Source organism: Mastacembelus armatus, chromosome 24, assembly GCF_900324485.2.
Source record: "Mastacembelus armatus chromosome 24, fMasArm1.2, whole genome shotgun sequence".
Taxonomy (NCBI): domain Eukaryota; kingdom Metazoa; phylum Chordata; class Actinopteri; order Synbranchiformes; family Mastacembelidae; genus Mastacembelus; species Mastacembelus armatus.
The window spans coordinates 19,586,048-19,599,878 of record NC_046656.1 but is presented as its reverse complement, the minus strand read 5'-3'; the positions used below and the strand labels follow the sequence as shown (position 1 = coordinate 19,599,878).

The following is a 13,831-nucleotide window of genomic DNA, read 5'->3' as shown; positions in this document are numbered from 1 at the left end:
AAGCTTGTATGTGTCCAGGACATTGAAAATAACCAGGTGAGACGACCTCAACAACCTCCACTTCCCAAGTCAAATAAAACAGTACAGGCTTGTTTAAAAGTGGGGGAGAAAAACCTCAATATCAGGATTTATACAGTGTAAACTGTATAACATGCTCCAGTAACGCAACAGCCCTCAGACGTCAGTCACTGCTCCAAAATGTTTTATCCTCTTTAAACAAATGATGTGTTGATGTGTTTCCTCTCGTGTCGTCTTTACCTGGATGGCTCCGTCCTCTGTGCAGTCGGAGCCGACCTCCGTGATGCTGTGTTGAAGCCTGTACAGCTTTGGTTTGTCCCGTGAATCAGACCCGTCTGGACACACACAAACACACAGATTTAGCACCACACACTGCAACATTCACATCTAATTTAGAATTTGAACAAGCAGAATACACTTTCAACCACACACGCCTTTATTGACAGCTCACACAGGATTGAATCCATCCATGATTTCAACAGGAAAGAGTCGATAAAATCTGGTTTACACAGGGACTCGCACCGCTAGTGATGGAAAAAGCTTAAGTGGTTGGAGGGATCATTATTGATTATTAGTAAACAGGAGTTTAGTAAAAGCAAAGCGGCACGCTGAGGAGGAAAGCGCAAACATTCTGGGGAAAAAAGAAAATCTGGGAAAAATTAACAGGCATCAGTAAAACCTCAGAGCAGCTTCTAAAAATAATACTGAATTCAACAGGGAGCTAATGTAACGAGGCTAGCAGGACAGGCCTTCTACAAAAATAACAACAAACCTTTGAAAGAATCTGGCAAATATCTTCTGTTCTAAACTCATGAATGCCATTTATTTATGTGAGAGCATATACTAACATACTCAAGAGTATTACTACATTTGTCAGTTCCTTCTATTGCGTCTTGTGACTTTGTTTAGACGTGCAGTTCACAGTTTAGTTACTTTAGTTGGTCTTTTGTTGCCGTTGTATGAAAGAAAACCTTCCTTTGACTTTCTGCCCAGTATTCATGTTTGTTCTTATGGGAGCCTATGAAATAATCCAACTACAGCGACAACAAAGACTTTTGAGCAGAGGAAATGTGTTTGATTATTGTCAGACAAAGGGAGAGTCGGGGGTCACTGCACCTCCTCCAGCAATCCCATCAGCCATTGCAACGAAGAAAGAGAGGTGTGGTGGAGTTTTACCTTCATGGTGCCGATAGGCGTAGTAGGCATAGTGATTCCCTCGCCCTAGGTAGACAGGCAGGCAGGTGCACAGGGAGGAGGGACACATGCACAAGGCCCCACACACACACACCAGGCAGGTGCACACACATGCGCGCGCACACACACACGCCATAAGAAGGTGGGAAAGAAAACAGACACATAGCAGAGGGTGAAAATGTAGCAAAGAGGAAAAATGCAGCATTACCTTGTTAACCCATTAACAGCACAGATGCATTCATTCACTCACGCACGCACGCACGCACGCACTCACGCACACACGCACGCACGCAGTGACTTGTCATCCTGACAGTGGATGAAGTAAGTGTGTTAGTATATTCCTGGGCCAAACCCACTGGTCTACCAACACCATTCTAGTGCTCGGACAGAGGAGTACCTGGTGTTACCACCAGGCCCAATGTGTTAATGACATGAGAGGGCGACAGACAAAGGGAGATAAAGAGGCGGATCAGTAGCAAGAAGCTGTTAGGGCTGGATCCTCAGATACATTTCTCCAAGATGCTCTCTGACTTTTTTTTTTTTAACCAAATGTATTTCAGGCATTGTTCTGTTATATTAACTTACCTTTTGTAGTACTCTTTGTAGTCTCTCAGCCTACCCTCTGTACTTCTTCTATTTCAGTGAGCTATTTCCACAATGCTTTTGGAAACTTTAAAAGTGAACCAACATTTTAAAAATAAATTTTAATTTAATTTTAATTCTTATATAAACCTGCATCTAAACCAGTCTATTTCTGCTTCCCTCATTTTCCCCTCACAATTCAGTCTCTGTGAAATATCTAAAAGGAACATAGCGTAACAAACTACAGCAGTGCTAGAGACAAAAGATGCTGCTATAATTAGGTACAAAAGAGTTTAAGGACAAACGACATAATGACTAAGTGCTTCCCTCATGGCTCATAATTGCAAAGTATCTATTCTGGAAGCTTCAAGGATTGAGGCTGCAGCTCTACACATCATCCACAGGAAAACACAGTTGGTTTTTAGAGCATTTTAGTGCTTCCTCACCTCCTGCAGTGGCATTTATCTGCACAACCTGTGCTGGTAGGAACAGCCTGGATCCATAGTGTAGCCACATGTGATTCATTCACCTTGGCAGATCTACACGATTAAACCTGAAAGCTCTTTACTGCAGCTACACTGCTGCCTGCTGGTCATCGCCTCTCATTGCAGCGGTCTTCATCAGTGCTGCTACGGTTTCTCATTCTGCTACAAGTGGCATTACTACTCCTTCCTCTAATGCTGCTGTTGCTCCTATGCAAAGTTCCAGTGAGCAGACACTACGTTGCTGTATATATATATATACATGAATGTGTTGTGGTCCTACCTGGGCTCAGCTCCACCAGATAAGGCAGTTTCTCAGGCGGCAGGGAGCTGCTGCCGTCCTTCCCTCGGAAGCCCTTGTCGTCTACTTTCCTCACCTTCCTCCCCTGGTAGTCAGGAGGTCTCTTCTTCAGCTGGAACACTAACGCTCCTGAGAAAAGATACCACACAGAACTGTCAGCATATTTACATTACATTTTCAGCTGCTGGGTGTTAAAGACCAAACGATTAATCACCGACTGTCAGATCTGTAAAAGAAAATGTCAAATTTGTAAAAGATTCCATGTTTACATTTACATTTTTGTTGTGCAGAAGAAAGACGACAAAAGAACAAGAGGTAGATGATGAACTTCAAAAAAAAAAAAAAAAATGTAATGACTACAAAGCAGCAGAAGAGGGCAGTAGTGTACAAAAAGAAAAGAAGCATGAGATGGGGGACCAGCAAATGTGTTATTACATTACTGAATCGGAAAGTGCATTACCTCTGTCTGCAGGCCAGTCCCTGAAGATCTGCAGTGGACACTCCATATCATCCAGAATCACCTCTTTGCCCGACTTATCATCTTGCTGCAAAGAAAAACAAACAAGTCCGTCAGGTAAACAACCACATACATGTGGGGAGTACAGTACATTAATTAGTATTAATGCCATATTTATAAATGATACAGCTGACTGTAGCATGAAGCTTATAGTCTTATATAAAAGTCTTATACAGCTTCGTCCTGTCCAGTCGCCCAACTCCATCACACACAAGCTGAAATGCTACTAGCTAGTGTGAGATAGACCCCTCATGCTCACTAATCTAATGGACATTCCTGTGCTTTAGTCTCATCAGCAAATTGCAGCTATCTCAGTGTGCATGTATGTGTGCATGTGTCTGTGCATGTATGTGTGCGTGTGTGTGTGTGTGTGTGTGTGTGTGTGTGTGTGTGGTGTTGGTCTCTGGAGGATATTTCACTGTATTGGCTCTGGCAGCAGCAGTTATTTCATTTGATTGGCTGCAGAAACAGTCCCTCTCAGAGGACAGACATGACAGAGACTGTGGGGAGGGCAGTCAAGTCCACCACCACAGCCACGGGCGTTTTCACACACACACACACACACACACACACACACACACACACACACATATATACATGCACACACAAAGCATCAGCTACTGCTACAGCACTCAGTCTGAAAGCAATCTGAACTGCATTCCTCCCAAAGGTTTTTGAGCCAAACAACATTGTTTCAATCTACCAGTCTGATGTGTGTGCGCTCTTATACAGTGTGTGTGTGTGTGTGTGTTCTACTCTGTATGTGAGACCAGGACCTTGGCTGTACCCCCCAGTGCCTGTGTGATGGATGACAGAGGTGTTTAATGATGAGGCAGGAGACAGGAATGTTTAGTGAAGAAATGGGAGGATTTAGTAGTGAAAAAAAGAGGGTGGAGAAGGTGTGTTCTTAATGTTGGACTACTGGATGGAGGAACTTCAGATTTTGATTGTGAAGGACTGGTAGTGCCGTTACCCGAGCGATGCAGTACTCTCTGGGGTTCTCCTTCTCCAGTCCGTATTTTTCCAGCGCTTCCACCACAGCAAAGTCCGCCGTGTCTCTTGTGGAGAGCAGGATGGTCTTGTAGGGGATGTTGGGCTTCAGACTGTCCGCATATATCCGTAACGTGCCTCCTGCAGGACAGTGCCAACACTTAATGGTCAGTGCACATGGAAAAAGCCATGTTTGCATTGTTTAAATAAGCACACGTTCATTTTCACATTTTAACTGGGTACAACATGTTCTGAACAGAGTAGGATAACTTCATCAACATGACAGTAAACATACGTTTTCAATGTTCTAATGTGGAGATGTGCACCTGCGTTACTCTGACATACAATCAACCTTAACTTGTATTATATTTTCCCTAGAGAGTAATAAAAATTACTAAAATATACTGTCAGCATTGTTCATAAAATGTGTATAAGAGTTTTATCCAGAGGCACATGTAGCTGAGTTACCGTGAGGTGTCAAATGGAAATGATCACCTTAGTAAATCCAACAAGGGATCCCACAGCAAAGCAAACAGGGTTTTCTAAAGCATTACATGAAATGAGCTTTTTAAAATAGCACGTTCTGCTGGGAGAACATTGTTTAACCACAAGCCAGCCTGTCCCACCGTGCATGTGTGTGTCTACCATATGTGGACAGTGGTTAAAGCTGTTTTTAGAGTCTGTTCCCTGGTCCATCCGTCTGGCACACAGATTAGGTAATGCCTGACTCACACCAAACCGGTCAGCATTTGTTTTGCTCATGTCATTTTGACTTTGTCAGCGTAAACATGTTAGTGTGAGACTCTCCCACAACATATGGATGGATGATATAAATATGAAGTAGGATGATCAGTGATCATTTCACAGATTTATTAAAGATGAAATATCTAATTTCCCTGTGCTTCCAGACCCTCTAGTCACTATTTTGCATATCTGTCCATGGCACCGGTAACAGCTGCAGAACACCTCCACCAGCTGTTTGCTTCCAGCCCCCCCCCTGCACAGTTCTCAACCGGTCAAAGTGGATGAGGAGGGGCAGTGAACTGTGATGTTCAGGTAACTGCAGATGATTTTCTCTGTGGTTCACTTCAGTTAGACCTATGCCACTGGAGGATATTCAGACAGACTCCAGTCCAAGTCCTTGGCTGTGTGATTTGGGATTTTCTGTATCGGCTGAATCTGTACACGTTTTCATATTGAACTGGGAGCAGGTTTTTATATTCAGGTTTTGTAAAATGTAATTTCTGGATGGGTATGATTGAAATAAAAACTAGCTGACTGACCAGTTATATTTGGCTCAGTTTATCATTCCCTCTGCCCTGCATGATGCTCCATGCTCCACTATAAGGGCTTCAGTGGTGAGGTGATGAGTGATGTCTGTTTTAGGCCCAATCTACCACTTAGCCAAGGCTTGATAACCAAAGTGAATTTCTGTTTTTTTTTTTTTTTTCCGTTTCATTCTGTCTGATGTTGTGTTCATGTGAGCAGGTTCCTTAGTGAGCAGTTAACATTTTTCCCACTGGTCAAAGACATATGTTAATATGTTTTTTAAGTACATGCATTTACATCTAGAGAAGCAGATTGCAAGGCAGCTGTTGCAGAGATGGTTGTTCATGGTGTCCTTTTTCTGATGACATCTCCAGTCTAAACCCAGCCCTCTAAGGTCTGGCTGGGCCACTGGAAACAAATGTCACCGACTTATATCAATTTATGTGCAAACCCAAGGTGTAAGCCAAAATTTTAGCCTCATGAGGCAAAATAGTTTTGTTTCCGACTGCTTACGTGCTCGCAACAGAACTCTTACAAGGCCATCACATGTCTTCTACTTAGAAATAGCTTGTCAGTTTATTCTACAATAAAAAAGAAACATGGTTGTGCATACAGTAGTCTCTGCAGTACATTCTGCAGTCTCTGCAGAAATGCTCTGGAGCTCTCATAAAGAAGTTATCAAGTTCTACTACACTAAGGCCTTTCTTGTCAAGGTGCTCCATCTAAACAGACAGACCTCAGTTCTTCAGTTTCTTAATAATAAAACCCCATTAAGCAAGTTCCTGGGAACTTTTTCAGCAGTTTCTTCATCCTTATCTGGGTCCACAACACTAACCCATGTCAGAAGGTGAAGTCACTGCTTTGGTTTTTGCTCTGACAACCATTGTGATCTATCAGACCCAGAGAACTTTGAACTATGCATGACTGAATTATCAGAAGTCAAGCTGAGTTCAGCAGATAAAAAAAAATGTCAAGACTAGAAAAGTAAACAAGATATCCACATGCTGGCAGTTTCAGTACCTGAGTCAGGCCTCCCATCACTGCTCATAAACTCCTGCATGCGTTTCTCCAGTTTCTGCTGGCGTCTCCTCTTCATCACCACTTCTGGGTTGGAGATCGTCCTGGTAAAACTGGTCTCCGGCATGTCCTTGTAGACTTCCGCCGCCAGACGACTGTTTTCCCTAAAACACAAACATGAGGGAGATGAATGACGGGGCAGCACAGAGAATGAGTGGAGAAAGAAAGAAGACATGGAGGAACAAGAAGGTCAAAGTTTAAATCACTATTTTTTCCTCCACTGAAGCCTTCAATGCTTTTCTTGACAATGAAAAAAAAACAATACTGTTTCCAAAGACTGAGAGGATGTAGGGGCCGGGCAGTTGGATGGATGGCTGTGAGCGTGTGAGGGTGTGTGCGTGTGCGTGCGTGTGTGTGTGTGTTACCCGTCCTCCCGGCTCAGCATCTGCTCGTCTCCATCTGGGATCCGAGCGAACTCCTTCTCCCGTTTCTTTTCCTTCTTTTTCTCCTTCTTAGACAAAGTCCTCTTGAAGTTCTGAATGACTCCATCCTTCTCCTTCTCTGGCCCATTGCTCTGACTCTTCTGCTAGAGAAAAAGAAGCGTGGATAAGGTGCTTCGAAGATGATGAAGAAGCTTGTTTAATCTAAACTTTGTGTTCTAACTGTAGCTATTCTTTGACAGTACTGCAAACGGATCTATTGCAGAAATAAGCCCCTGTTCTCTGATTCGGAGGAACCGAGCCTCCTGAAACATAAGGCTGACTGATATTTGAAACTACATTTTTTAATCTACTGAACTCACCATGGCAGACATTTAACGTGGTATCATAACATCCATGTTTGTCCAAAAGAAATACTAAAATGTTTCCAAATTTTAAAAAATGTTACTTTCAGAGGTAATGGCTTATGGACGGGTGAGTCGACATCCTCATCCATCAGGTCACCAGACAAAGCACTGACCTTGGGCAGGACGTCGTTCTCATTCTTCAGGACAAATCGTCCTTCTCTGTCGTCTTTGTTCCAGTTCAGCTGAACAACTAGAGGCTTCTCATCCAGGTCCAGCTGACGCTCTTCTGAACACAAACATAGACACACCAGTTCATCCAAGAGCAAAAAACATCAAATTATCACCACTACTAACGTTGCATAACATTTGTATCGTTAAGATTTTTCTGGTGCGACTGTGCAGGTCAAGACTCACCGCCACTGACGTGAACTTCATACAGGGAGTATTTTGGAGAGGAGAGCATCCTCATGTCTGGTCTGAACTTCTCAGCTAACGTCTCAATGACGTCCTGTGTTGTTGCTGTGCTGGACACTCTGATGCACTTGGTGGCAAAATTACCAGCAACCCGGTCCTGGAAGTAGAACCTCATCACACCGTGGAACTCCAGGTCCTGGTCAAGAGAGAGAGAGAGAGAGAGAGAGAGAGAGAGAGAGAGAGAGAGAGAGAGAAACAGATGCAGTCATTTCCATCCAATACAGCCAACATTGAGTATAATCATGTCTAAACTACAACCCAGTAATTATGACTGAGAACGTAAACATTAAAGGAGACGAGGATTTATTTTAAACAGTACTAATTCACTTTAATGGCATAAAAACTGAACGTAAATAAACAAAGCAGCTCTGACTTCTGTGATCGATGCAGGACTGTGGGCACTGAGACAGAAGAAACACTGGCTCACAGCCAGAAAGTGGAGTGTGTCAGCAGGTTGTGTGATGACAGGCTGTTTGGCCATTCACTGATCTGGACAGTCAACCCACATACAAAGACTCCTGGACACTGCAGCTGACTCGAGTGACACAATTTCTTCAAAAGATACAGTGTACAGCAATCGTACCATAATCTTTGAAAGTGAGAATGTGAGAGTGCGTGTGATGCCAATTTCACTTAAAGAGCATTAGCACAATATATTTGAAAGCATTTGACAGGTTTGTAATTTAGGAATCATTTTCAAATGGTTTTCTTAATGTTTCCAGGAAAGAAGCCTGTAATTTGTTATTAACTACAGGGGAGACAAAAAAACAAAACAAAACAAAACAAATCAACTTATAATCTTCCAATTAATTATTCCACTTTGCATGGGTTTAAATACAGTTTTAGTCGTGGAGGAAAACTCCTATTTCCCCTATAATTAGTACCAAATGACAAAATACTCTCTAGACAACCCTCTTACCTCCTGACCTGTAAAATAAAATATTTTCGTCTTTTCGTGTTTTAGTTCTCTTATCTAGTTTGGCTCTGCTTATAGTGCCGCTCCAAGGAAACCTCTCTTTAATGCACATACACACAATGCACAAGGTCAAACACAGCCAGTGCCAATAGTGGATATAAAAACAGCATGCTGAAATAGACACCCGGGGCCATCTACACTGTTAATTTATTACCTATCCATCTGCAGAGTCTACAAGAGAGCAAAAAATGGCTCTAACATCTACACACCTAGTCCCTGTGTAACCGTACACAGCTCGGTGCTGACGCAGCAGTTGCAGCCGTGTGTGTTCACATGCATGTGTTAATGCTCAGCAGTGAAACTGGCTTCATATTTCACTGTAACTGCCGTAGATCTGCCTGAGACGCAGTAGAGATTAGAAAGTGAGTACGAGCAGTTCACCTAATATCAAACCACATTCATTGAGCTCTCAGGAAAGAAATAATTTAAAGCAGCACAGAAACAGCCAGAATAGATGCTATTAGTGAAACAGTGAGACAACTACACAAACTACAGCCTGAAATCTGCTCTGGGATTAAATATTGACCATTCCAAGTGATTTAGGGTAAAAACAAAAAACAAATATATGTATATGTCTGTAACTGTTTTTAACAAACACTGGTATCTATCCAGTCAGAGAGGAAACAAAGCAATTTTGAATTTTAAAGAGACTTTCCCAGTATTTACAAAGAGGCAGACAACAGGTCAAACGACTTTTCTCAGGCCGACAGATCGAGGGTTTGTTGTAAACTACAGCGCTTGACGATTTAAGGTAAAGCTTTAAACTAAGCTGCTGAGTCTGTTCGTGGCCTCCTGCTCACAGTCACAGAACACGGAGGTGAAGACTGATTCATAAACATGGACAGAAACTTAAGGAGGCGTGAGAGCAATGTTTAGATTTTGTTCCTGTTTCTCCACCTCCTCACCTGTTACCTCCCCCTCTCTCTCCCTCCACCTTCCCATGTTGGACAGAGACTCAGGCAGAGTGAAAACACTGAGCGTAGTTTCAATCGGAAAGGGTGGAGCCAGGAATGTGTGTGTGTGTGTGTGTGTTGTGATTCAGGCAGGAATGTGGGTCATTGAGGGTTGCCGTTGTCGAACTTGCGTAACTGTTGGTAACTGTTACTGTGGAGACACCGGCCCACTTGAGTCCAAACAAAGCCCAGCTTGGAGCCAGCAGAGGATAATTAACACACTGGCCAGTACAGCCAGTCGCCTTTCAGCCACTGGGAATGGACAAATGCAGCTCCAGGCCAGTAAAGGTGTATAGCCGTAGGACAAGCTCTGTTCCCACACCTACCGGGTCATCACACACTCATATTTCTGATCATGAGCAACTTCTCAAACTCCAAATAGTTCTGCCTGACTTGGACCCATAATCCAAGTAACAGTCCTCCTACCCCTGTGTCTGTGACACAAGGTAGAGTCCATGGTCCAGATCCACACCCTCGTGTTCATGGCAATGATCCAGCCCTACACTACTGCACATCTCCAAACACGTCCCATTATCACCAGACCACCATCCAGCCCTGAACCTTCATATCTCAAGTGTCTAATCTCATCCTTCCCCCCCAGACAGAATTAGTCCCTGAAGAGCCACCCAGGACAGGGTTCAGCTTTACACATTACTTCTGCCTGGTTGTCTACACCTTCAAAAGAACATCCACTTCACCACATCATGGAAACCAGTTTAGATGGTATCTCCAACTGCACCTGTGCCACCATGATGATGTGAATCACGGGGCATGTTGCTAAGTTGAATATGCTTCAATTAGCAAGGACAATTAAAAGATAAATAATTAAATACCACAACCATGAGCTTGTGGACATCACAGCATATTTAGGCAAACACATAATTACAAAAATGATGCTGAAGGGTGTGACTTTACCACAGTCAGAAGTATATTGCATTAAATATACTGTAGAGTCTGCTGCTAGTTTAATATTACAAATGCAAACGGTGAAAAATCATTCTTACAAAAGGAGAAAGCTTTAAGACGCCGTTTGAAGCTGCTTGCAATTTTGATTCCAACTCAAGTGTCAGCTAAAAGCTGAAATTTGCTAAATGTGAGTGCGAAACAAGAACATACTGTTCAGTTTATCCTTCTGCAGCTTTCACTCTAATAATCCCTAACAGCTTTATTTCGCAAACAGCACACAGGCAGAGAGGAAATGCTAATGCAGCAGCATGTCACCAAACAACAGCCTGATCAGGCCTGTAACACACTGTCTGTCACACACACACACACACACACTCACATATTTACAGCCAGGGCACATTTTTGATGTCGGACGACTCCTGTCAGTGTGGCAGCGTGTCTGTGTGATGGGTAAACATTTGGGGTATGCACACACCTTCGCCTTTAAGTCTTAAAGCTAATGAGGTAGTGTGTATGTCAGCCCTACTATACCGCCTGAGTGTTTATGCTCCTCCTTTGCCGTGCCAGGCGGAGACAGCAGCGAAGGAATTCGCACACTGAAAAGGTATGTGAGTGATACCTGCGACTAAACTAGTGAGACAGGACTATTTATGACACACACACACACAAAGTAGGTCAACACTGCAGATAGCTGTAATCAGTTAGATAAAACCTGGTGGGGAAGGGGCAGAAAGAAACAGTGTGTGTGTGGTGGCTCACACACTGTAGATACTAGCGGTGGAATAAATTACTCAGTTCATCCTCAGTGAATAATTAAAGTTTCCCCTTTCATGCCATTTTCTCTGTTCCGGAAAACCAGCCGGTGTCTTGAAGTGAGACAGTGCAGTGAGAGAGAACTTCTAAATCCACCCATCATGCTCTCTGACTAACGCCTCAGGGTTGAAGGTCTTCCGGAGAACAGGTCGGAGGTCAGGTCTGTGTTTGTATGAGAAAGTGAGTTGACTTCGCTCTCTGGCTGTAAAATCCTTCTCCCACCTGGTGTCTGTCTCTCGTGTGTGTGTGTGTTTCATGAAGAGGGATTAAGCTTTACCAGCTCTACAGTTTTCCTGCTTGTAAACCAGCAAATTCATTTTGGACTGGACTTAGAATTTAGGGTTTGATTGAAAAGGCTAATCTCTTTGAAAATTTACTCTTTTATATATTAGCCCTTTCTCTGGGTTTTACTTTAGCAGCGTCACACCTCTAAGGACAGAGACGACCAAGACGACAGCAAGAGTTTTAGCTCATACACATGATGCCACTTTCACAGCAACACAAGTCACTAGTTATGAACAATCTGGTTAATAAAACGCATTAAAGAGAGCGGCTCTGGGAGGAACAACACAAAGACAATCAGAGACTGCTTGGCTGCAAAAAGGAAAACATTTCTTAAAGTTTCATATGTGCACAGAAGACAAACATAACCTTGTCTACCCTTCAGCAACTTATAATGTCTCCAATGTTCATCTCTTGTGCTGCGTCCACTATCAGCAAGTCTGAAGAAATATTTGCACTTTTTGCAAGCAAGAGTTTCCAATTATGTTGTCGTTTGATTGAAACTGCAGAGGTATAACAGAGCATCCTCCAAACCACACGACTTCACATACTAACGGTTATTTATAATTTAACCCTAATCACTTAAAGAATATGAGAAGCCGTGTGTGGAAAAAGACTTTGACTGACCAGAGCACTTTGTCACCCACATTTTTCACTTCACAGTTATCAGTCACCATCTCCACACTGTGCACCCTCCATCATGTCCCACTCGCTCTTATCTTTCCCCCACATCTCCTTTTTGCTCTTTTCTTACAATTGAAAGCAGCAAGCCTGCCAAAGCCATTTATAAACCAGTCATACACACAGCTAGAGTGTGTGTGTGTGTGTGTGTGTGTGTGCATGTGTTAGGAAAGGCTGGTTGGCCGTTATCAGGTGTTAAGGACACTAACCAGAGCTGCGTTCGACCCTCCTCTGTGCTGACACTGATGTTGCTGTCATATACTGATGTATAATTCTGGTTGGTCTTTATTTACATATGAAAAACCTGCTGTGTTCAGCTGCATTCCTTTCTGTTTTACTACACTGTATTCCTGCTGCTGCAGAGAGGGGAAATTAAAGTGTTATGTTGTTAAGTGTTATGTAGGCCTGCTCTTTGAAACGTCTATTAAATATGTATGGCATTTCTGCATTTATTGGACAGGAGATAATACTAAGATTGACAGGACATGAGTGGAGAGAGAGAGAGAGCAGTGCTACGAAGATCTCCTCCTGGGATCGAGCTTTGGATGTTACACTCATATATCTGGCATCTTAACCACTAAACCACAAGGAATCACCAGCAAACATTCACTTAAACCTGGTTACACCTGAAGGCCTCAGCACTTCATCCTCTCAGCTCCCTGAGATGGGTGAGTTAAAGCCTCACTCCCTAAAGCCTGGACTTAGATTGACTTTATTATAAATTATATGACCGCGGCATGACTAGGCAGTGGTGTCAGCAGGCTTTGAGCTCTGATTCAAAGGGATAACGCTCACTGGGATGTGATGGAAATGCAATATGAAAACATTTTAAGGCAATGAAATGTTTCCGATTACACAGTCATGGTCCACCGACTGTTGGATAAACCACAAATCCTGGGGCAGGGTCTCACTCTCTTGACTCTTTGAACATAGTTTTGAGAGGTTTGTCTTTTTTCAGCTGGAAATAACTTATTACTGTGTTTAAAAGAGGCATCGCAGCACCAAACACTGTTCTGTGCAATATTCTGGCTCAGTGTGGGTGTTAAAGCTGCTGTTTTATCTCAAGTCCTTGTTTACCAAGACTCCGATTTATCTCACAACTTGTGTTTAATTACTGGGTATCTAAAAATGGTTTAACCTTAGTTTCCATGGAGACAGTAAATAGTTGAACTCCGATTTATTTGGCATTACAAAGATGAATTTAAAAAGAGGGGAGGAGAGGAGCTTTCTGGATGGTAGCTGTTTGAAAATGAGAATAGATTCCAGCTGCTGTGCGTCATCTTTCCTACGCGCACGCACGCACGCGCGCACACACACGCACACACACGCACACACACGCACACACACGCACACACACGCACACACACGCACACACACACACACACACACAAACCTAATAAAATGAACCGAGTTCCTGAGTCAATATTGTTGGAGCCCCACCTGCAGTAACATGGGGGAATTCCTCCCTAAGCCTGTGTCTAAGGTCAGTGGGACTGAGGTTTTATGGGAAGGGAAAACTCATCCCACTTCAGATCCCAGGAGAGACATTTGAAAGACATCAGACACACTGACACTCGGAGAGAAAGAAG

The 13,831-nt window shown here is 43.2% G+C and overlaps 1 protein-coding gene across 1 annotated transcript in view; it reads right to left on the bottom strand.

The window, feature by feature from the left end:
- Positions 1-13,831, bottom strand: part of afdna (afadin, adherens junction formation factor a) — a 73,788-nt gene that overhangs the window by 41,447 nt on the left and 18,510 nt on the right. The window contains 9 exon segments of the mRNA XM_026319238.2: positions 259-353; positions 1,195-1,239; positions 2,560-2,706; positions 3,038-3,122; positions 4,068-4,225; positions 6,374-6,534; positions 6,796-6,956; positions 7,331-7,443; positions 7,572-7,767. Of these exon segments, the coding sequence (XP_026175023.1) occupies positions 259-353; positions 1,195-1,239; positions 2,560-2,706; positions 3,038-3,122; positions 4,068-4,225; positions 6,374-6,534; positions 6,796-6,956; positions 7,331-7,443; positions 7,572-7,767 (1,161 nt within the window).